Raw genomic sequence first — 22,954 nt, 5'->3', positions numbered from 1 at the left:
AGGGTCATACCAATGGGTCTGGTAAGGTGGTGATAGTGACATGGTCTAGAAGTGTTGTGTCATTTTGAATTAGTGTGACTGGAGAAAGTCTCAAATAATTGACCTTGAGTTATTGGGTTTGATCAGTTTTTTTGCCCATTATTTTAGAGATTCACCCAAACCCACTTGTTTTAACAAACCAAATATAATTTACAATTCTTGTGTTATTAAAAAAAAATGAATATATGCATATACTGTGAAGGACTGCCATACAGGTTAGGTACCTGCTTTGCATCCACTGCTATTGTGATAAGATCTAGCCTTCAGCAATTCTTGAATTAAGCAGGTTCATACAATGAAGGGATTAATGAATGTGTGTACATACTTATATGTATGTTTGTGTTTTTATAAAATCTGCTGGCCTCGATTTATGAATGAGTTCTATACCTGTGGAAGTTGGTATGTCAATTTTGTTTAAGTCTGATCTTGCAATGAAGATGTCTGTCAATGGGGAAAAATGAACAAAAATTAATAAGACTGTATTAAGTAATTATTTTACAGAATAATGCTTGAAACATTTAGAAATGACAATGTAGCAATATTAGTGTACTTTAAATTACAAAATACAAATAGTTTAAGCTAAAATGAAACATAGGTATGTATGGAATTTTGACCTTAGACTTAAACATCTTACAGTTTTTTGATAATGATAGCAATATCTCATAGAGATGGAAAAGGCATAATGATGGTGTGAAACTCGCCACTAACTAATGATTGATCTATCAGCAGAGACATGCTGTTTTTACTGAGAATGTGACTTGGAGTTTCACCTCTCCCTCCCTATAGCTGTACTCTCTGAGACAGTATGGCTGTGAGAAGTACTTAGAACAGTAGGAATTATAATCAATGGCTCTATCACTCAGTTAAACAAACTGCAGCTGATCTGTCAGCTTAACTGTGATCAGGCTTATTGCATGGCTGTGCATGCTGCTGGTTATACTTAATAACACATTCATGTGAAAGTAGAAAATGATTGAAAATGGTGACAAAGTCTGTACTTTTCAGCACTATTCCTTAGTGCTAGTGACAGCTGCTACATCATCCTCGTAAAAACTAGTTTGCTTTGTTCATAAGTAAAAAAACAACTTGCTAAACTTGCTACTTGCAACTTGCTAAATGAACATTTTTCGAAGTTAAGTTGATATATGTAGAATTGCCATAAGTCAAATCTGCCATAACCTGAGACTTGCCCGTCTGTGTATGTTTGTATGAATGCTCAAGAGTCAGAAAATGTTATAGGGTAAAAACTCCATACAGGTTGTGGTGGTATGTTGGTTAGCACACTTGCCTTTTAATGAAGAAACCTGTGTACGATTCCTACCATCATACTTCACTTTTTCTTTGATCAAGCATTTCCTTCCAGGTCTCACTGTCATTGCCCACGTGAGCATTGAAGTCTCCCAGCAGAACGAGGGAGTCCCCAGAAGGTATGCCCTCTAGCACACCCTCCAGGGACTCCAAAAAGGGTGGGTACTCCGAACTGCTGTTCGGTGCATACGCACAAACAACAGTTAGGACCCGTCCCCCCACCCGAAGGCGAAGGGAGGCTACCCTCTCATCCACCGGGGTAAACCCCAATGTACAGGCTCCAAGTTGGGGGGCAATAAGTATACCCACACCTGCTCGGCGCCTCTCACCGGGGGCAACTCCAGAGTGGTACAGAGTCCAGCCCCTCTCAAGGAGATTGGTTCCAGAGTCCAAGCTGTGTGTCGAGGTGAGTCCGACTATATCTAGCCGGAACCTCTCAACTTCGCGCACTAGCTCAGGCTCCTTCCCCTTCAGAGAGGTGACATTCCACGTCCCAAGAGCCAGCTTCTGTAGCCGAGGATCGGACCGCCAAGGTCCCCGCCTTCGGCCGCCACCCAACTCACACTGCACCCGACCTCCTTGGCCCCTCCCATAGGTGGTGAGCCCATGGGAAGGGGGACCCACGTTGCCTCTTCGGGCTGTGCCCGGCCGAGCCCCATGGGTGCAGGCCCAGCCACCAGGCGCTCGCCATCGAGCCCCACCTCCAGGCCTGGCTCCAGAGTGGGGCCCCGGTGACCCGCGTCCGGGCGAGTGAAAATGCTGTCCAAAATTGTTTTTCTTCATAGGAGGTTTGTTTAACCGCTCTTTGTCTCATCCCTCACCTAGGACCAGTTTGCCTTGGGTGGCCCTACCAGGGGCATAAAGCCCCGGACAACAAAGCTCCTAGGATCTTTGGGACACGCAAACCCCTCCACCACGATAAGGTGGCGGTTAAAGGAGGGGCAAACCCCGATCTGAACCCGAGCGGTGTTTTGTTATTGGACTTCTGTGCTCGTCACGGATTGTCCATAACGAACACCATGTTCAAGCATAGGGGTGTTCATATGTGCACTTGGCACCAGGACACCCTAGGCCTCAGTTCAATGATCGACTTTGTGGTCGTGTCGTCAGACCTGCGGCCACATGTCTTGGACACTCAGGTGAAGAGAGGGGCGGAGCTGTCAACTGATCACCACCTGGTGGTGAGTTGGCTTCGATGGTGGGGGAGGATGCCGGTCAGGCGTGGTAGGCCCAAACGTGTTGTGAGGGTCTGCTGGGAACGTCTGGCAGAGCCCCCTGTCAGAAGTAGCTTCAACTCCCACCTCCGGCAGAACTTCAACCACATCCCGAGGGAGGTGGGGGACATTGAGTCCGAATGGGCCATGTTCCGTGCCTCTATTGTTGAGGCAGCTGACCGGAGCTGTGGCCGTAAGGTGGTCGGTGCCTGTTGTGGTGGCAATCCCCGAACCCGTTGGTGGACACCGGCGGTGAGGGATGCCGTCAAGCTGAAGAAGGAGTCCTACCGGTCCCTTTTGTCCTGTGGGACTCTGCAGGCAGCTAATAGGTACCGGCAGGCCAAGCGGAATGCGGCTTCGGTGGTTGCTGAGGCAAAAACTCGGACGTGGGAGGAGTTTGGGGAGGCCATGGAGAACGACTTTCGGATGGCTTCGAGGAGATTCTGGTCCACCGTCCGGCATCTCAGGAGGGGGAAGCAGTGCAGTGTCAACACTGTATATGGTGGGGATGGTGCGCTGCTGACCTCGACTCGGGACGTTGTGGGTCGGTGGGGGGAGTACTTCGAAGACCTCCTCAATCCCACTAACATGCTTTCCAATGAGGAAGCAGAGCCTGGGGACTCAGAGGTGGGCTCCCCCATCTCTGGGACTGAGGTCACCAAGGTGGTCAAAAAACTCCTTGGTGGCAGGGCCCCGGGGGTGGATGAGATACGCCCGGAGTTCCTCAAGGCTCTGGATGTTGTAGGACTGACTTGGTTGACACGTCTCTGCAACATCGCATGGATATCAGGGACAGTGCCTCTGGATTGGCAGACCGGGGTGGTGGTCCCCCTCTTTAAGAAGGGGGACCGGAGGGTGTGTTCCAACTACAGAGGGATCACACTCCTCAGCCTCCCTGGAAAAGTCTATTCGGGGGTTCTGGAGAGGAGGGTCCGTCGGATAGTCAAACCTCGGATTTAGGAGGAACAGTGTGGTTTTCGTCCTGGTCGCGGAACAGTGGACCAGATCTACACCCTTAGCAGAGTCCTGGAGGGTGCATGGGAGTTCGCCCAACCCTACTACATGTGTTTTATGGACTTGGAAAAGGCGTTCAACCGTGTCCCTTGGGGAATCCTGTGGGGGGTGCTCCGGGAGTATGGGGTACCGGCCCCCCTGATAAGGGCTGTTCGGTCCCTGTACAACCGGTGTCAGAGCTTTGTCCACATTGCCGGCAGTAAGTCGAACCCGTTTCCAGTAAGAGTTGGACTCCGCCAGGGCTGCCCTTTGTCACCGATTCTGTTCATAACTTTTATGGACAGAATTTCTAGGCAAAGCCAGGGTGTTGAGGGGGTCCGGTTTGGTGGACTCAGGATTGGGTCACTGCTTTTTGCAGATGATGTTGTCCTGTTTGCTTCATCAGGCCGTGATCTTCAGCTCTCTCTGGATCGGTTCACAGCTGAGTGTGAAGCGGCTGGGATGAGAATCAGCACCTCCAAATCCGAGACCATGGTCCTCAGCCGGAAAAAGGTGGAGTGCCCTCTCAGGGTTGGGAGCGAGATCCTGCCCCAAGTGGAGGAGTTCAAGTATCTCGGGGTCTTGTTCACGAGTGAGGGAAGAATGGAGCGCGAGATCGACAGGCGGATCGGTGCGGCATCCGCAGTAATGCGGGCTCTGCATCAGTCTGTCGTGGTGAAAAAGGAGCTGAGCCGCAAGGCGAAGCTCTCAATTTACCAGTCGATCTATGTTCCTACCCTCACCTATGGTCATGAGCTATGGGTAGTGACCGAAAGAACGAGATCGCGAATACAAGCGGCTGAAATGAGTTTCCTCCGCAGGGTGTCTGGGCTTTCCCTTAAAGATAGGGTGAGAAGCTCAGTCATCCGGGAGGGGCTCAGAGTAGAGCCGCTGCTCCTCCGCATCGAGAGGAGTCAGATGAGGTGGCTCGGGCATCTGATCAGGATGCCTCCTGGACGCCTCCCTGGTGAGGTGTTCCGGGCACGTCCAACCGGGAGGAAGCCCCGGGGAAGACCCAGGACACGCTGGAGGGACTATGTCTCTCGACTGGCCTGGGAACGCCTTGGGATTCTCCCGGAAGAGCTAGAAGAAGTGGCCGGGGAGAGGGAAGTCTGGGCATCTCTGCTCAAGCTGCTGCCCCCGCGACCCGACCTCGGATAAGCGGGAGACAATGGATGGATGGATGGATTTTTGTCACTACTTTTGTTCCAGGAGTTAGTTTTTACAATTTGGGATTCTTTGCATCAGAGAAAAAATCTAAGCATATTGTATACAAAGAAACTTTCCAGTTATAACAGTAGTCTTGTACTAAAGGCAGCTTGTTTAAAGGTAATAAAGTTTGGTATAATTTGTAATTATTTTTTCCTTTTCTACTTTACCACTTTCTCACCCTGACAAAAGCAGGTAACTCGGATAAAATATGCAGTGCTTAGAAACAGTATTCTTTCTCTACCCTTTTTAACGTACATAATTTACATACACAACCTGGGATTTTGATCCGTTTACCTGGAATTTTTTTAGCTGTAAATCAAATTTATGTTATAGTCATGCCCAGCTCAGAAACACTGTAAACCACTAAAAAATTTAAAATTCGAAAAACTGAAATGTCAACAATTTGTAAGTTCATTCTCCCTGTTCAGTTTTTGGTAGAACCACCTCTCGTAAGTATTATTGCCAAGTAGTCTTATTGGATAATTCTGTTTTAATTTTGCACAATGATGAAGTCAGATTTGTCCATTCGTCCCTGTAGAATTGCTTAAATTGTGCCATATTAGTTGGGGAGCAGTAATGGACAGCAGTTTTTAGGTCTGGCCACAAATCTTGAATGGGGTTAAGGTCAGAACTTGACTGGACCAGTCAAAGACCTATTTTTTTTCCCTTCACTTTAACCACTCCATTGTTTCTCTGACAGTGTGTTTGGGGCCATTGTGCTGTTGAAAGACTAATGTCCTTCCCAGTTCAGTCTTTCTGGCAGAGGAGAGCAAGTTTTCCTCTGGATGCATTTATATTGTGCAGTATTTATCTTTCCATCAGTCCTGACCAGATTGCCAGTCCCTGCTGCTGAAAAGCATCCCCACAACATGATGCTGCCATAGCACATTTTAAAGCTGGGATGGTGTTATCCAGCTGATGTTCAGTGTCAGGTTTATACCACACATATCGATTAGTGTTCAAGTCAAGAAATTCCACATTAGTCTCATCAGACCAGTAGACTTTTGGACACATCGTTGCAGTATTTTCCAAATGTTGTTTCACAAATTCTTTTTGTGTGTATTTTTTTGGATATAGATACATACATGAAAGATATGTAGTGTGATACTTTGATGCTGGATCCAGGGGAGCAGCCCATGGGATGCACACTACATCTCCCGGAACATTTGGTGGCAGCCCCCCTGGGTTGCATCGGGGCCACAATTGTGGAACACTGGAGCTCATCCCTGTTGGGCTCCATGGCCACCGCCACGGGGAGCTGCATGGCCTAATGAGCCCATGTGGGCTGGACTTCAGCCACACCCGGAAGTGCAGCCTGAAGTAGGTCAACGAGCACCTCGAGAACTTCTGGGGGTGCTATAAAAGGAGCCTGCAGCCACTACTCTATGTGCCAGAGTCGGGAGGAGGAGGAGAACGATGACGAAGCTGCCTGGGAGGAGTAGTGGTGGAAGAAGAGTGTGGTTTGGGGTGTTTTTGCTTTTGGGAATTTTGGGACTGTGTTGGGCCTATGGGACACGGTGAAGACATGCCCCACGGCTGAAAAAAATAAAAGTTCTTTTTGTTTATTTTACACGTGCCTCCGTTGTCGGTCTGTGTCAGGTCGACGCTTATATAGCACCTTTGCCACAGTAGATATATACATAATTGAAGCAACACATTAAACTAACATTTTGAACAAAATGTAAGTACTTTGGTTCTATAATTTAAAATGCTTTTTACTAGTCCACTTTGCAGGCATCACGGCCCATCTTTCACTGGGAATCGCCATGCATTAAAATGGGAGCAAACTGGTCTTTTTCTGTAGCTAGACTATTTAGGTGATTCATTCATGTGACTTGACCCACTGATTTCAAATTGACAAACCAAAGGTCTATTTTGCTTCTGGCTGCTTCATTGAAACAAGTCTTATGGACTCTTGTTATACTAGAGGACTCCCTTAAGCTTCTGGCCCTCATGCAGAATGTTTTGGGAATCAATGCAGAACTGACTGATAATTTCTGTTTTTCTACCAAATCACTTTCCAAAATATGTGAAGTTAAAGCAGCATGCTCATCATCTGTGATGTGCTGCTACTATTCTGACTGTTATGTCGTTTCTTACACTTTTTGCTTTTTATCTTAAAAAAAGTCATCATATTGACTGTAAAATAAAAGCTTTAGCCTCTCTCTGTGGGGCCCCATGCAATATGAAATCGACCTATTTGAGGCAGGTAAAGATGAAAAGCAAAGCTTCCAACTGCGCTGCAGTTAACAAGACAGAAAGTAGAGCTCACTTTGAGTAGGAGGCTGAAGCCTTTGTAGCTTGTTTATTCAGAGCTACTTGAATGTGCAAATATATATCTCTGGCATTAAATTCACACAGATTATTGATTTCTTCATTTGTGTGATTGTTCCAAAATCTTTGTGTTCTTATATATATTCCATTCATTCCCTTCCTTTAAATATCAGTGTTTGATCACACTGATAACACAAATATTTGAGTTATGTGAAGGTGTGGTCGGTATACATGTTGCTGCTTCACAGTTCTTAGGTCCAAACTCAGTATGTGGCTTGGCTGCATTCTCCCTGATGTTCATTTACATTTATTTATTTATTTAGCCAAAGCTTTTATCCAAAGTGACTTAAAACATTTAAGATACAATTTGTTACATATCTTTTTGTTTTTCCAGTTGGAGCACAGGTGGGTGAACTGACTTGCTAAGGATCACATAGTGACAGTGGTGGGATTTGAACCCCCAACCTCATGATCTGAAGTCCAAAGCCTTAACCACTGCACCACACTGCCCATATTTACATGGGTTTTCTAGATGACATCTGTTTTCTTTGTAGAATCCAAAGTTTGCTAGATGACTCTCCACTGGCCCAGTGTGGGTAAGCCATTCAGTCTTCTGGCACCCCACCTAGGGTTGATTTCTGTCTCCTGGCCTTGTCCTGTCTATGTTATGGCTCCCTTTTAATGCTAGAATTCCTGAAGCCTACGAAAAAACTCGTAATCCCAGCCCATCTTAAATTCCTTCCCACTTCTTCATCAGCGTCTTTTGTTTTGTAAACACGTCGATCAGCACAAGCAGCAAGCAGCCTGCTGTCCCATCCCCCACCGAAGGCCCCGAGTTCGAGACCAGGCGCTCTGCATTTTGAGTAGTGAGTTGCTATTATTATTATTTCTACAGTATAATAAAACATACACGCTAGTGTTTAGATCTGACAGCATTGTGGCAACAGTGTATTCGCCCAAAAAGAAGAAGCCTTATACCGGCTGTTACAGACTGAAATCAAAGGCTTCTTCTTTTTGGGCGCATACACTGTCAGCACAGCACTGTCAGATCTAAACACTAGTGTGGCGAATTACTTGAAACCCATGACCGTCAGGTTATAAGGCAGCAGTTCTTACCCACTGCACCATTCAAGAATACATATAAACTACCTATTAATTGACATTTGAGCTTGGGTTTGTAACTCATTGACATCAACATGTAAATTGAATGTCTTTTTTTTCTTTGGCTATATTCTTGAATAAAAGCACACATGTTTATTTAATATTTGGACTAAAGTCTTCATACATTATACAGTTCTAGTCATTAGTACTACAGTAGACCCCTGCAAAGTCGCGGTTCAGAGTTCGCGGCCTCAGTCATTCGCGGATTTTTCCTTAGAACCTAACTAATAATTGTTAGCAGAAACTGCAAATATCCTCCGCAATTTTTATGGCTTTTTTTCATGGCAATACTGTACTATAGAGAGAACCGTGGCTTGGGATGGTGAAAGTAACCAGTAGAATTTGAAAATGCAACTCCCAGAAGTCCATGCAGTGGATCCGATTGGTCTTCTGCTGAGGGTGCTGGGGCTGTTGAGGTCAAAGAGTGTCAGCGCTGCTTTTAAAAAGGGGGCTCGTGATCAAAAGCAAAAAAAAATTGTTTTTGAAATTTGTGTTTCAAGTTCTTGTCTGTCTGCCTTCAGTTGGGATACCTGTACTTATTCATTGTGTCCTGGATTGTTTCGTGCGTCTGGATTGTCTGCTGTCTGCCTGTGTACATGAGGACTGTAAGTGGATTCATGGCCATCCTGCAAAGAAAGGAACGCTCCTGAACCCGTTCACCCGGCTTCACCATTTTTGGAACTACCGGTAGGACTATCTTTACATCCCCATTCAATGTGCAGATCTCTGGACTATCTGTTTTCATCATTACATTTTATCTGTTGCCGTTTTTCTTGAACTTTTTCATGATTTAATGTGTGTTTTGTTTGTGCTTTGTTGTATATTAATGTATAATCGCTGTAAGGGGAACAACAACATTTATTTATATAGCACATTTTCATACAAAAAAGTAGCTCAAAGTGCTTTACATAATGAAGAAAAGAAAAATAAAAGACAAAATAAGAAATTAAAATAAGACAACATTAGTTAACATAGAAAAGGATGAGGTGGCCAGGGTGGACAGAAAAAACAAAAAAAAAAACTCCAAAAAGCTGGACAAAAAAAAATAAAATCTGTAGGGGTTCCATTCCACGAGACCGCCCAGTCCCCTCTGGGCATTCTACCTAACATAAATGAAATAGTCCTCTTTGTAGTTAGGGTTCTCACGGAGTCGCTTGATGCTGATGGTCATACAGACTTCTGGCTTTTAATCCATCCATCATTGTTGGAACATCATGGTGCTTTGGGTAGACACCGGAGAAGGAAACAGAAGAGAGAGTAGGGGTTAGTACAGATTTTAGAGCCACCATGAATAGTTATTATAATGAATTGGATATACAGAGTATCAGGATTTAAATTACAGTGAAGTTATGAGAAGGCCATGTTAAATTAATGTGTTTTCAGCAGTTTTTTAAAGTGCTCCACTGTATCATCCACATATCATATGTGTTAACAAAGTGTGTTTTATAAGTTTACATGTGTTTAAAGCATGTGGGATGGGTATTTTAAGGCTTAAACTATAAAAATGTTTATTTATATGGTCTTTCTATATCGCAGATTTTCTTCTGATGGGTCTGGAACATAACTTCCGCGATAGGCGGGCAATCACTTGTATTTAAAAACCCGCGAAGTCGTGAATCCGCGAAAAGTGAACCGCGAAGTAGCGAGGGATTACTGTATTCCAGATTTTAGGTGCATAACAGCAGAAGGCCGCCTCACCACTTCTTTTAAGTTTTGCTCTTGGAATTCTAAGGAGACACTCAGTTGAGGATCTGAGGTTGCGATTTGGAATAGCGGGGCTGTTTGCTGCTTGTGCTGATCGACACATTTACAAATCAAAAGACACTGATGGTGGAGGTACGATGGGATTTAAGGTGGAGGACTGGGATTACAAGTTTTTTCGTAGGCTTCAGGAATTCTAGTATTGTCTAATATATACAATATTCCACTGTGCACTCTCTAGCAGCTAGCCAGAGACTTGTGTTTTCACTCGTGGCTGACGCAAAAGAATTGCATACTTTTAGTATATGGTTATTTAGTACATGTTTTTGTATTTGCATGTACTATAACTGACCAACCTTTGTGACAGACAAATTTCTGTAGAAAATGACAGACTTTGTAAATTCATTCTCGGTTCTTATGACTCTTTAGAATGGGTAATAATTTGGATAGTCCAAGTTGATTTTTTATTTTTTTTTATGCTAATTGATTGAACCTCTTATTGAATTAGAGAGATGTGTACTGATCCTTGTATGCTGTTTTAGAAATTAAAACCATGGTGAGCAAGCCTGGTCCTTGAAGTCTGCAGAAGCTACAGGCTTTTGTTGCAGGATTCTAACAATCAGCAGCTGATCTGAGCCTGTAATGAAAACTCTTGTCTAATTTAGTTCCCTTTTTTATTTTATTTTTTTTTTACTTTTACAGATTCCAGCAATTAACATATCTTGCTAAGGCTGCCTTAACCTTGAATATTAGTATAAGTTTTTATTGCTTTTGAGATCACAGCACTACATTTTTACTGTCCAGTCACCTACAGGAATGTTTGCAGAAATGTTAGATCATGAGATGACCAAATGACATTACTAATAATTATTAATAATTTAACAGTAACAGTGGAAACAGAACAATGACTTCAATGGCAGGACACATTTTAGTGAATTTCAGTTAGACAATTCAAATGATCACAACAATGAATCCAAATAAGCAAATTGTTGCTTTACAGTTAGTTTGATATTGTTTAATTTGAGGTCATAGGTAGCCTTTACGTTTTGTCATTAAGGTTAAATTTAAGGTCATTTCAAAGACCATTGTGTACAAACCATGCTAGTTTTTTAGTAACAGAATGTTGTTGAAACCTTGCTCACAAGTGTGTGTTTGTTTATTTATTTATATTTTTTTGTATATAGGCCACTGTGATGCCTGCTCCTGAGAGGTGCATGTCAGCTTCTGAAGTATCCCCGTCTAGCAGCTCCACTCTGGCTTCTCCTGTCCATGCAGCTGCCATCAATGGAGATAAAGCATCTCTCCACAAACTTATTGCTGGTGAGTTAACCTAGAATATGTACTGAAGTAAGTAGTCTGGCTTTGAATCAGCTGTATTGGTTTAAAATGTTTATCAATTTTTAAGCATGCTTATTCCCATTTAGAGTCTTTTGAGTGTGCTATGTGTGCATGATTGTCAAACATATATACATACTTTTTTATGTATGTATCTATCTGTCTATCTATCTATCTGTCTGTCAGTTATATAAAAAATCTTGGGTTGAGACGTGATCATCTCGGAGAAACACTTTGACGTCACACGTGACTAGACATTACAACCTTAGGAAGCAAGACCTGTGAGACAGTGACTTTTGCATGTCACGCCCTACTTAAAAACAATTTAGAACAAGTTCACGGACATCTAACTAAGCAGTTGTTGGAATGCTTTTGGCAGACACACTTCATGTGCTCCAAGCTCTTAAAAGTGAGCGAAGCCAGGACAGTTGCTGTACAGGCTTTGAAATGATTGACAAGCAGCGAGAAAAGCAGAACATGCAGCACGGCAGGAGGAGCCGAAAGACAGCAGGTGATCCGTCCGCATCTCTAAAGCGTGCGTTCAGCCACCCCCTTCACAACGTGAGCGGCAGAGATGCGAAGTGGCTGGTGCGTGGTGTACCCCGGGGTAGGAGGGAGGGGGTGGGCAATGCCCCCCTTCTGTGTGTGTGTATGTATGTGTGTGTGTGTGTATATATAATATATATATATATATGTACATATATATATATATATATATATATATACATATATATATATAATATAGACCAATAGTGATATCTTTAAATTAACAATCAGAAACAACTGTATTAAACACCAGGAGTAATACTTCAGTGTGTATATATATATATATATATATAATATATATATATATAAAATATATAGAGAGAGAGATAGATATCTTAATACATAATTCACCAGCCTCCTCACTCACTCACGTCCATACGAAGCCGAATGTGCAGTCGCCTTCTGCGCAGCTGCCCGAAAAACCTTACGAGACCGACATTGCGGCAGGCGGCAGATTTATGGCTGCTAAAATTCAAAGAGAAAGGTGACTTCGACCGACATCCAACCCCAACATTGCGGCAGGCGGCGGATTTACGGCTGCAAAAATTCAAAGAGAAAGGCGACTTCGATTAAAGCTCTAGAGGCCTGAAAGGCGATTTCGACTACAGCTCGAGGCCTAATTACACATTCTGATTCAATTACGCATTCATTCAATACACCTATATCAGGTTTGTGGTGCTTATACTTATTACTATTCCATATTGTACTGGAACATTCATCATTCAATATTATACTATAGGCCTGGAAAATTCATCAACTAACAGTACAAGCCTGTACAGTAATTAGTAAAGCGGATTACAATCATTACAAAACAACTTCTTCGTTACTTATCATTTGTTCTTCATACACTGCTGACACAAACTCGTGCCCTTTTCATCTTACGTTGTCGAAACGGGCTCTTTGTCTAGTATATAGATATATGCTGAAGTATTACACCTGGTGTTTAATACAGTTGTTTCTGATTGTTAATTTAAAGATATCACTATTGGTCAAAAGTTTTACAAAACCTCAGTTACAGTTTTTCTTCAATTTCAATCAGTTGAAATGACATAAAATGGTAAAACTGATGAGCAGTAAACTGCCAGAGGTCTGCAGTATTCCATAGCTGGTATTTCGAGGCCCAATTTTGTCCTTTAATGAATGGCTTTCTTACTGCCACTTGTCCTGTCAAAACAGCAGCACAATGTCTCATCAACACAGCAGAAATGGAGACATGCTGTTTTTGACCACTGTTGAGCTGTGCTTGAAACCTTTGTGCCATGAGGCGCCTATCTTGCAAGCTGATGGCCCTCAGAAACTTGTCTTCTGATTGGCTTGTGACTTTGGGTCTGCCAGATGTCTTCCTATCAGAGTTTCTTCCAGTTTCTAATTGCCTTTGTATTCTGTAGGACAACATACTCACTGACACTTGTATTTTGTTTTTTTTTTTTGCAATTTCTCTAAATGAAAGGCCTACGCCTCTAAGGTAATAATGCTCTGTCTCATTTCATTTGTAATTGCCTTTTTCTTGCCATAACCACTTGAATATTGTCCAAGTGGTGCTCTTTTAGTAACACAGTCTGCTCCAATTCAGCTTTAAGACAGGCTGAGGGTTTTTAACTAATCAACAGAAGTTGGGAAACCTGTGCAAATTGTTTGCTTCAACTTGCAAGGCTTAATTTACTTGAATTTGCTACAGAACATCTGTAGGTTGTAACCTATTAGTTATTCCCTGAAGAAAACCTGTAATATTCTGATATTTCATTTTTTTCCGTTTTTGCTAACCTAAACATTTAAATTTAAACCTGTGGCAGTTTACTGCTTACCTTTTTCACAATTTTAGGTCATTCTTTGCTTTTGAATTGATTACATTTGACGAAAAACTGGAAACCCTGAGTGTTCTAAAACTTTTGACCGGTTGTATAAAATGATAAGCAAAACAGCAGTAATTTTTTATTTCTCATGCAGTCTCACAAAGTTGACCCAAACATTTGTTTTGTAAATTATTTTACCATTGCAAAACATGAAAGTCACAGAAAAAAAATTTTGGGGTCATTTTGGTTGAAAAGCCAAGGAGTATTTCTCTAAAATAGTTATTCTGCATCCTAGCCTACCAAATGTCACTTGATCTTCCATGACTTCTTCTGTGCAGCTCCATGCAATCTCATCTGCCTCACGCACTGCCTACCTGAACAGTCACACAACTGATTATACCGCACACTGCCCATTTTGGGTCAGGGGTAACAGTATCTGCACTTGCCTTCCCCAAACCTATAAGCTAATCCAAGCCTGGATCCTTCCATAGGCTTGCCTAGTTTGGTTATGTGACAAAAAATGAAAAAAACAGGAACAAACTGTACATAAAACTGTTCCTTCAGTAGTGTAGCTGGTGGGTTTGATTTTGCAGGCTCCAAGATGTACTTTGAATGTCTTGCATAGAATGAACACGAGAAAGCTGTATGCATGTCTAAGACTTTCCTAAGTAGCAATTGTAATCCAAAGGCATATCAATTTGAATATAAAAATATATTAAATTAATGCAATGCTTTTGAAAACTGTTGTCCACTTTCTTAAAAAGTTGAGCTGTTCCCACCCCATAGCCAGCTACAGTTGGGTTGTTGTTCTTTGCAATTCAGCTTTCTCTTAATAGCAAGACTTGCTCTGTCTGTGGTTGTTACTAAAATAAAACTAAACCAGACAAAATCGTACCGTTAGTAACTGTAGCATAAAATCAACTAATATTAAACAAATTCCCATGGTCACACTTGACTTTTTTGTTTTAACGATGTGTTTACTGTACATAGATTGTTGTAGGCACGGAACACACATGAAATGCATGTGTTCCAAATAACGATATAGTATTTATAAAAGGTGTCATTTTGCTTGACTTCTCCCTCTATACAACTCCAAGCAACTGACATGCAGGTAAACAGACTTCAGCCGAGTAAACTGTGCAGCGGTGGGGGATGTGATAGCAGGCTGCTTGCTGCTTATCGACACATTTACAGGACAAACGATGCTGATGGAGAGGTGCGAAGCGATTTAAGGTGGGACAGATCTATGAGTTTTTTCGTAGGCTCTGGTAATTCTAGTGTTAAGCAGGCAATGGTTTGCTGTGGGATCTTGCTAAGTTTGCAGAGACCGCCCTGCTCATACAAGCTGACAAATTATGATGCAGCAGCATCAGCTACTTGCTTGAGATAGAAATTCAACCATAGAACAATTGTATGTGTAAAGTTTAATAATTAATATTTTAGTTTTGCTCCTTTGTCTTAATTTGGTTTTTTCTTAGTGTTATGGCTCTAGTTATTAAGTAGGATTTTCTTGATAAACAGCTTTTGCAAAACTCTTCAGACAAGGTTAAAAAATAGTTTTTCTACTTGAAAAGTTCATCATTTGTTTTTCAAGTTTATTTCTCAGTCTTCAGAAAAAGATCTCTTTATTTTGTTTATTAAGTTAACTTGAATCTCCAGCTTAGCTTCATAAAGCATCATATCATTGGGAAAGATTAGGCAGTCAGAATGGAAAAGATGACACACGTTTCAGGTTTTCAAACTACTTTTTTTTTTTTTGGTCACTAGCATAATATTCTCGAACACCTGCACACTCGCCACACACCCTCTTCATGATTCCTTTGATTTCTGACTTCTCAGGATGGCCCTGCCCCTTCTAAAAGTTTACAAACACTAAGACCCACTAGAATCTTCATGCCAAAAACACCACTGTTGTTCATCTACATTTTCTAAATCAGCGTGAAGAGTGAATAACATTTGTATGTAATTTGGAAGAGGTCTAGCAAGGCAAGATACTCCTCATGTTGCATGCCTTATAAAGCACTACGTGATGGTACGTTGTGTGAAAGATGTTTTATACAATAGCTGATTAATTGATCGTAGGTCTTTCTAAGCATTTGCTGATCAAAAAATAAGTGTACTGATTTCACTGAGATCGAAATAAAAAGAGGCTGCATCCAGGAAATGAAGACATTCTACAAACTGTGGTCAAAACTGATAATCAACAGACCTAATAGCACATAGTCAGTCATACAGGCAGTGAGATCCTGCCCTATTGTCTTATTGGAAGAGTTTTTTAGTATTAATTTCTTCTAACCTAAAGAAAAGAGCCAGAAGGTAGGACAGGGCAGAGATGGAGACAGAGTCAGGGACAGCCAAACGTGTCTGAATATCAAAGAAGGTGGGGTGTGGTTGGGTTGGGGTCAGCAATAGTGATCATCATAATCCAATATGCAGAAATGAAATCCAGAGTCAAAAGAAAGATAGCAAAAAGGTACTTTTGCAACCTTGTTTTGTTTTCCCTTAACTAAACTACAAAATAGATTGTTTTGTGAAAGAATCCATTTATCTGATACTAGCCAACCCACGGCGTAGCATATGCAGCATAATTATGTATTGATGGGTGAACACTTCCTGAAAGACACAGTTGTCCAAATGGGGTGGGTTTGAGGATACAACTGTAAGTGAATGAAAAGATGGAACTCTGGAGAGAGCAACATACAATTGTCCGTGACTGAAAATTGGAGGACCACCGCCACACCCCCACCTCCCAGGGTGAGGGACAGGGCTGGACGGCGGTCGGGCGTGGAGGGCGGAACGGGGGGAGAGGGGAAGGACGCCCAGGGAGGACGTCCTTTCCGCCCCCTCCACCTCTCCAGAGAGAGGGCGGGGAAGCAGGCCCGAGAGGTTTCGGGTCCTAACCGTCCAATGACGGGTCGGCACAACCGGTAATGATCCCTCCGCAGGTTCACCTATGGAATTACGACTTTTACTTCCTCTAGATAGTCAAGTTCAATCGTCTTCTCGGCGCTCTGCCAGAGGCTGCGAGCGACCACGGCAGGGCCGATCCGAGGACCTCACTAAACCATCCAATCGGTAGTAGCGACGGGCGGTGTGTACAAAGGGCAGGAACTTAATCAGTGCGAGCTTATGACCCGCACTTACTGGGAATTCCTTGTTCGTGGGGAACAATTGCAAGCCACGGTCCCCATCACGAATGGGGTTCAACGGCTTACCCACACCTCTCGGCACTGGGTAGACACACGTTGATCCATTCAGTGTAGCGCGCATGCAGCCCCGGACATCTAAGGGCATCACAGACCTGTTATTGCTCAATCTCATGTGGCTGAAAGCTTAGCAGCTGTGATACTTTTACACTCCAGTACATTGTGGTGAATGCTGGTAACAGTCAGGCAGCCGGGCGGGTCAGCAGGCATTCTCGTCCCATGGTCTTAGAGTTGGTTGGCGTGGCTCTGTGAGTTGTCGTCGTATCCCATGGTCTTAGAGTTGGTAGGCGGGGCTCTGTGAGTTGGCGGGCGTGGCTATATCATGCGTATCCCATGGTTGTCTTGCGTGCCTTGTCGGCTGCTTAGTGAATTATATATATAGATAATGTACTTCGAGTTGCCATATTAAATTGGAGGAACATGATGTCACAATATCTCCTGCTACTAACTTGTCACTTGACAGGAAACAGCCATAGCAATTGCAAATATGGAAATGGTTATGGAAAATAAACGTAAAATTTCAGGTGCATATATAGAGCTAATACTTAAAACCTTTGCTGGAATTTTTCTAATATTTTGTATTCAGTTGTTTATTGTTATTTTACCCTAACAGGTAATCCAGCACTACGGGATGCTATGGACCATTTTGGCCGGACGCCACTCATGTATTGTGTGCTTGCAGATAGGCTGGACTGTGCTGAGACTCTCCTGAAGGCTGGAGCTGACGTTAACAAGGCCGACCATAGCAGCAGGACCGCTCTGCACCTAGCAGCGCAGAAAGTGAGTGCTCTTGCGTAAGGGTTCAACTATAAGGACTCCCAGATTGTCTGCAGTACTATTATAATTTTTTGTCAATAGAGAGAAAGACAAGTTATCATAATTAAGCTTATGTGTTGTTATCAAGAGTGTTTACAGTGAATTATTATTTAGTCATTTAGTCTTTATCTTATAATGCACCTTTCAGAGTAGGCACCAAAGGTGCGGTAGATATTACTGTACAAAAGGCAACAGATACTGTAGCCTAAATTACAAAGTAATTGAAAAACAAGGGTAATGACAAGGACATCATGAGACACTGGACAGATTCTGTTTGTAGATCATAATGCAACAATGAGCAAATGTCAATTGAGAGTTAAATGTGAATTGGCAACACAACCAAGTCAGCATCTGTGGAGTCATTTATAAAATAATTAAGTACTGGAATATGTGATCTAGCTCCAATAGAGAAGCAACAGGACTTCAAGAACACTACGGTTAATAGATCCCCAGGAAAGACCTAATGTGACAATACTAGTGGAAGACATCTTATAATGCATTTAATGCCAGGTAACTCCAATAATTTTAGCCTCATTCAAATGTATTATTTTGGTGATTCTAATGTTGGCAAATTTAATAAATAGTAAAAAAATAATAATTCTATTCTTAAAAAAACTCCTGATTTTAAGGCAAACTATGACCTCCTGTGGTTAATCTGGTTCAGTACAAGTTTAATGACTAGAGTTTTGAGCACCACATTCAACAGGTTAATTGTGAATGAAAATGAAACCTACTTTACATATTTTATCATTTTGTATCATTCATACTAGTATATTTTAATATTTTGTCAGTACTATCGCAAGGAAATGTGATTAATTTGTCATTAGCACTATAAGTACCTGCCAAAGCTCAACTGTTCAGCTTGACATCAGTTCTTAGGACTAGCAGTTTAAACATTTGCCGCATTTCAGTTTTGATTCCACAGTGATCATCCATCCTAAATAAGTCAAAGAGCTGATTCTAACTCATGATCGTAATTTTCATGTACTAGATTGTAACTTATTATATATACTGTAATGTTATATACATTATTGTATATATTATTAGACAATAGAAGGAAATGGAAAAAATATCATCTTTGCTCTATACACCAGTGGTCATTAATTCCTGTTAAGCCAGTAAAATTTCTTGGTTCAACAATCAGTAAAAATGTGGTAAAGATGCAGGAGACTAATTAATTAATTCTAAGCTGTTACTGTCAACTGTACTCTTTCAAGACCATCATATATTCCCAACCACCTTTAAACCACATTGTTTTTAACATTATGGAAGGTATATGTTTTTGTATGGAGCCCTTAAAGTGACATGAGCCAAAAACAAAATGCACCCGATTTTTTTTTTTTTTTTTTTTCAATTTTTTTTTATTTTAAATAAATCTTTTCACTTCTTGGCTTAATAGCATTGGTACTTTTAGCAGCTGTTATTTTGACAACAGTTTTTGCATTCTTTAAACAACTGTACTGCCAATATAACCTTTCCTAAATAAGTCATCAAAACAAATCCTTTTAATAAGAAAATTTAACTTGATTAATTACTGTTTATTAAGGCTGATTACTATGGTTAATCATTTCATGCATCAGAATGGTTTATTTTTTTGTGACTTTTCTTATTCTTTTAGTCTTGGAGTTATTATTCTTAAGGTAATGCAAGGAGACATTTGAGCAACACATTGTTTATAAATGGGTATATTCTTCTGTGGGTTCATTCCACATACTGTATTTTCATGCTTTTTTTTTCTTATTGGGGTTTTTGAGAAGGAATTAATTTCTGTAATTCATTTCATGATTTTGAGTGAATGAAAATTGTTTAATGTCTTGGCATTCTGGCAATTTGTATATTTTGTGGTCACTGCCATTTTTGGAGGGATATGAATGCTATGTCTGTTGCTACCACATGACAACCAGACATCAAGATGTGTGAAATCACTGTTGCAACAGTATAAAGGTAAGCATTGTGCTAGTACAAAAGCATTATAAGTTGACATACTGCTTTTCTCATTTACTTTAAAAGAGATAGTGTTGCCTAAATTTCACTACCATGACTGTAGGTACTTGTTTTCAGTCATCTTTGCCCTTAACTTTATTATCCTGCAGTGTGCTTACAGAATGGATGGTGCATAGAGTAAGGGATGGTCAGGGATAGGCAAACATTAACAGTGGGTAGTGTGGAGGAACCAAATGGAAGCCCCATTAAGGAAATACACACCTGTGTGGATGGAGACCAGTTTTCACAACAGTATTGTAGCAAATGGTTCTAAAGAAATATTAAGCTCTGTATGTGTGCAGAGTGTATAATGGACGAGAAGTGACAGGAGAAGAAAGTGAACAAACTGCAAGCAGGGCAGTGATATTATCTTAGAGTTCTGTTGAACAGCAGGCAGTACCTACTAGGTAAAGGTGTGGTGGATGGTCTGGTGTATTAAAAAGAGGGCAGGCATCCGAAAATGAAGTGGAGGAAGGGTTCAAGGTATAGTCTTTAAATGCAGCACTGCACACTATCAGCCCAATAGCATTTTATAACATCCCTGCCACTGGAAGTGATTTTGTACCACAAATTAAAAGAATTGTCTTAACCTGTTAGGAAATAAATTGGGGAAAAGGCTCACTGGCAAGCTGATAAAAAGGCCTTTCTTTAATATAAATAAATGTACAGTGCATCCGGAAAGTATTCACAGCACATCACTTTTTCCACATTTTGTTATGTTACAGCCTTATTCCAAAATGGATTAAATTCACTTTTTTCCTCAGAATTCTACACACAATACCCCATAATGCAAAGTGAAAAAAGTTTATTTGAGGTTTTTGCAAATTTATTAAAAAATAAAAAAATTGAGAAAGCACATGTACATAAGTATTCACAGCCTTTGCCATGAAGCTCAAAATTGAGCTCAGGTGCATCCTGTTTCCCCTGATCATCCTTGATGTTTCTGCAGCTTAATTGGAGTCCACCTGTGGTAAATTCAGTCTATAGAAGGTCCCACAGTTGACAGTTCATGTCAGAGCACAAACCATGCATGAAGTCAAAGGAATTGCCTGTAGATCTCTGAGACAGGATTGTCTCGAGGCACAAATCTGGGGAAGGTTACAGAAAAAATTCTGCTGCTTTGAAGGTCCCAATGAGCACAGTGGCCTCCATCATCCGTAAGTGGAAGAAGTTCGAAACCACCAGGACTCTTCCTAGAGCTGGCCGACCATCTAAACTGAGCGATCAGGGGAGAAGGGCCTTAGTCAGGGAGGTGACCAAGAACCCGATGGTCACTCTGTCAGAGCTCCAGAGGTCCTCTGTGGAGAGAGGAGAACCTTCCAGAAGGACAACCATCTCTGCAGCAATCCACCAATCAGGCCTGTATGGTACAGTGGGCAGACGGAAGCCACTCCTTAGTAAAAGGCACATGACAGCCCACCTGGAGTTTGCCAAAAGGCACCTGAAGGACTCTCAGACCATGAGAAAGAAAATTCTCTGGTCTGATGAGACAAAGATTGAACTCTTTGGTGTGAATGCCAGGCGTCACATTTGGAGGAAACCAGGCACCGCTCATCACCAGGCCAATACCATCCCTACAGTGAAGCATGGTGGTGGCAGCATAATACTGTGGGGATGTTTTTCAGTGGCAGGGACTGGGAGACTAGTCAGGATAAAGGGAAAGATAACTGCAGCAATGTACAGAGACATCCTGGATGAAAACCTGCTCCAGAGCGCTCTTGACCTCAGACTGGGGAGACGGTTCATCTTTCAGCAGGACAACAACCCTAAGCACACAGCCAAGATATCAAAGTAGTGGCTTCAGGACAACTCTGTGAATGTCCTTGAGTGGCCCAGCCAGAGCACAGACTTGAATCCGATTGAACATCTCTGGAGAGATTTTAAAATGGCTGTGTACCGACGCTTCCAATCCAGCCTGATGGAGCTTGAGAGGTGCTGCAAAGAGGAATGGGCGAAACTGGCCAAGTATAGGTGTGCCAAGCTTGTGGCATCATATTCAAAAAGACTTGAGGCTGTAATTCCTGCCAAAGGTGCATCGACAAAGTATTGAGCAAAGGCTGTGAATACTTATGTACATGTGATTTCTCAGTTTTTTTATTTTTAATAAATTTGCAAAAACCTCAAGTAAACTTTTTTCACGTTGTCATTATGGGGTGTTGTATGTAGAATTCTGAAGAAAAAAATTAATTTAATCCATTTTGGAATAAGGCTGTAACATAACAAAATGTGGAAAAAGTGATGCGCTGTGAATACTTTCCGGATGCACTGTATAGGCAGAAAAATGTGAGGTGAGCAAGAAATTTTTCAGTGTTTAGTTTTTCAGGGTTTTCAGTTGGCTAAGAGGGTAAGCCAAACTGCTTCATTAGTAATGTTACTCGTTTACTATTTAGCTTGGTGCAGTAGACGGGAATTGCTTCAGTATTTTTGATGCCTTTTTGTTGGATACATTTTGTTGACACTATATTTATCTATCCACTTTTTTTTGTAGTAATACTTTTTGACTTACATGTGAACCCAGCCACAGGGGATGCACAAACCAGTGTGTTTCTTTGTGCCTGTCCCAAGCCTGGATAAATGGAGAGGGTTACGTCAGGAAGGGCATCCAGTGTAAAATTTTGCCAAAGCAATATGCGGACAATAATAAAGATGATCTGCTGTGGCAACCCCTAACGGGAGCAGCCGAAAGAAGAAAAAGAATTACATGTGATTCTTGCCTTTTACTTCCTGTCATAAAACGGTGTGTGTCAGATTAATTTGCATTTCTAAAAATGCCCTGCATGAGAAATTAATGTTGTGTACATACAGTAAGTGTACCCTTCAGCAGGCTCACACAAGGTTCATGCCATCCACAACTGGTTAAGTGGCTTAGAAAATGGATGAATTAACAGCCATTCTTCTTGTTTTTATTTTCAATCTGTCCAGGAGTTTCTTCAATAATAATTGGAAATGAACAAACACATTTGGTTCTTTTGGACTTGCTTGCTTATGCGTTTGTTGTTGTGGCATAGTGTGATCCAGTAGTCTCCAGCTTGGGTGACTTCATGTATACTATGTTGGTGTTTTGGAGACATGAATCTACTTAATAACACACGTGAAGTTTAAATCCGTGGTCAGTATGAAAGTGAGTGAGTTAGCTTTGATTTTTAAAGCCTACCATATAGTCTTTGGACCATTTATAGAAACAGTATGGTTCAGAAGAAACACTGAAGATGATTATCCACCAGATGATTCACTGGGAGCCTAGTAACACTTTATTAATGGTCTTATTTCACTTGAAACTGACAAATCCAGTTTGGCAGAGCAGATGGTGCCTTTTGTAATATGTCTGCATTTGTAGACTTAAAAACCACACGTCCCAGCCGTTGGCTGGCAA

The 22,954-nt window shown here is 41.7% G+C and overlaps 1 protein-coding gene across 3 annotated transcripts in view; it reads left to right on the top strand.

The window, feature by feature from the left end:
* Nucleotides 1-22,954, top strand: part of invs (inversin) — a 200,293-nt gene that overhangs the window by 53,429 nt on the left and 123,910 nt on the right. For 2 of the 3 annotated variants that reach the window (XM_028817397.2, XM_028817398.2), the window contains 2 exons: nucleotides 11,087-11,222; nucleotides 17,396-17,562. In XM_028817397.2, the coding sequence (XP_028673230.1) occupies nucleotides 11,096-11,222; nucleotides 17,396-17,562 (294 nt within the window). In that variant the 5' untranslated portion in view covers nucleotides 11,087-11,095. The remainder of the gene's footprint in view (nucleotides 1-11,086; nucleotides 11,223-17,395; nucleotides 17,563-22,954) is intronic. The other variant, XM_028817399.2, reaches the window with a different exon arrangement.

Source organism: Erpetoichthys calabaricus, chromosome 13 (genome assembly GCF_900747795.2).
Source record: "Erpetoichthys calabaricus chromosome 13, fErpCal1.3, whole genome shotgun sequence".
Classification (NCBI taxonomy): domain Eukaryota; kingdom Metazoa; phylum Chordata; class Cladistia; order Polypteriformes; family Polypteridae; genus Erpetoichthys; species Erpetoichthys calabaricus.
The sequence above is the reverse complement of the archived record's forward strand: the minus strand, read 5'-3'. Positions and strand labels throughout refer to the sequence as shown.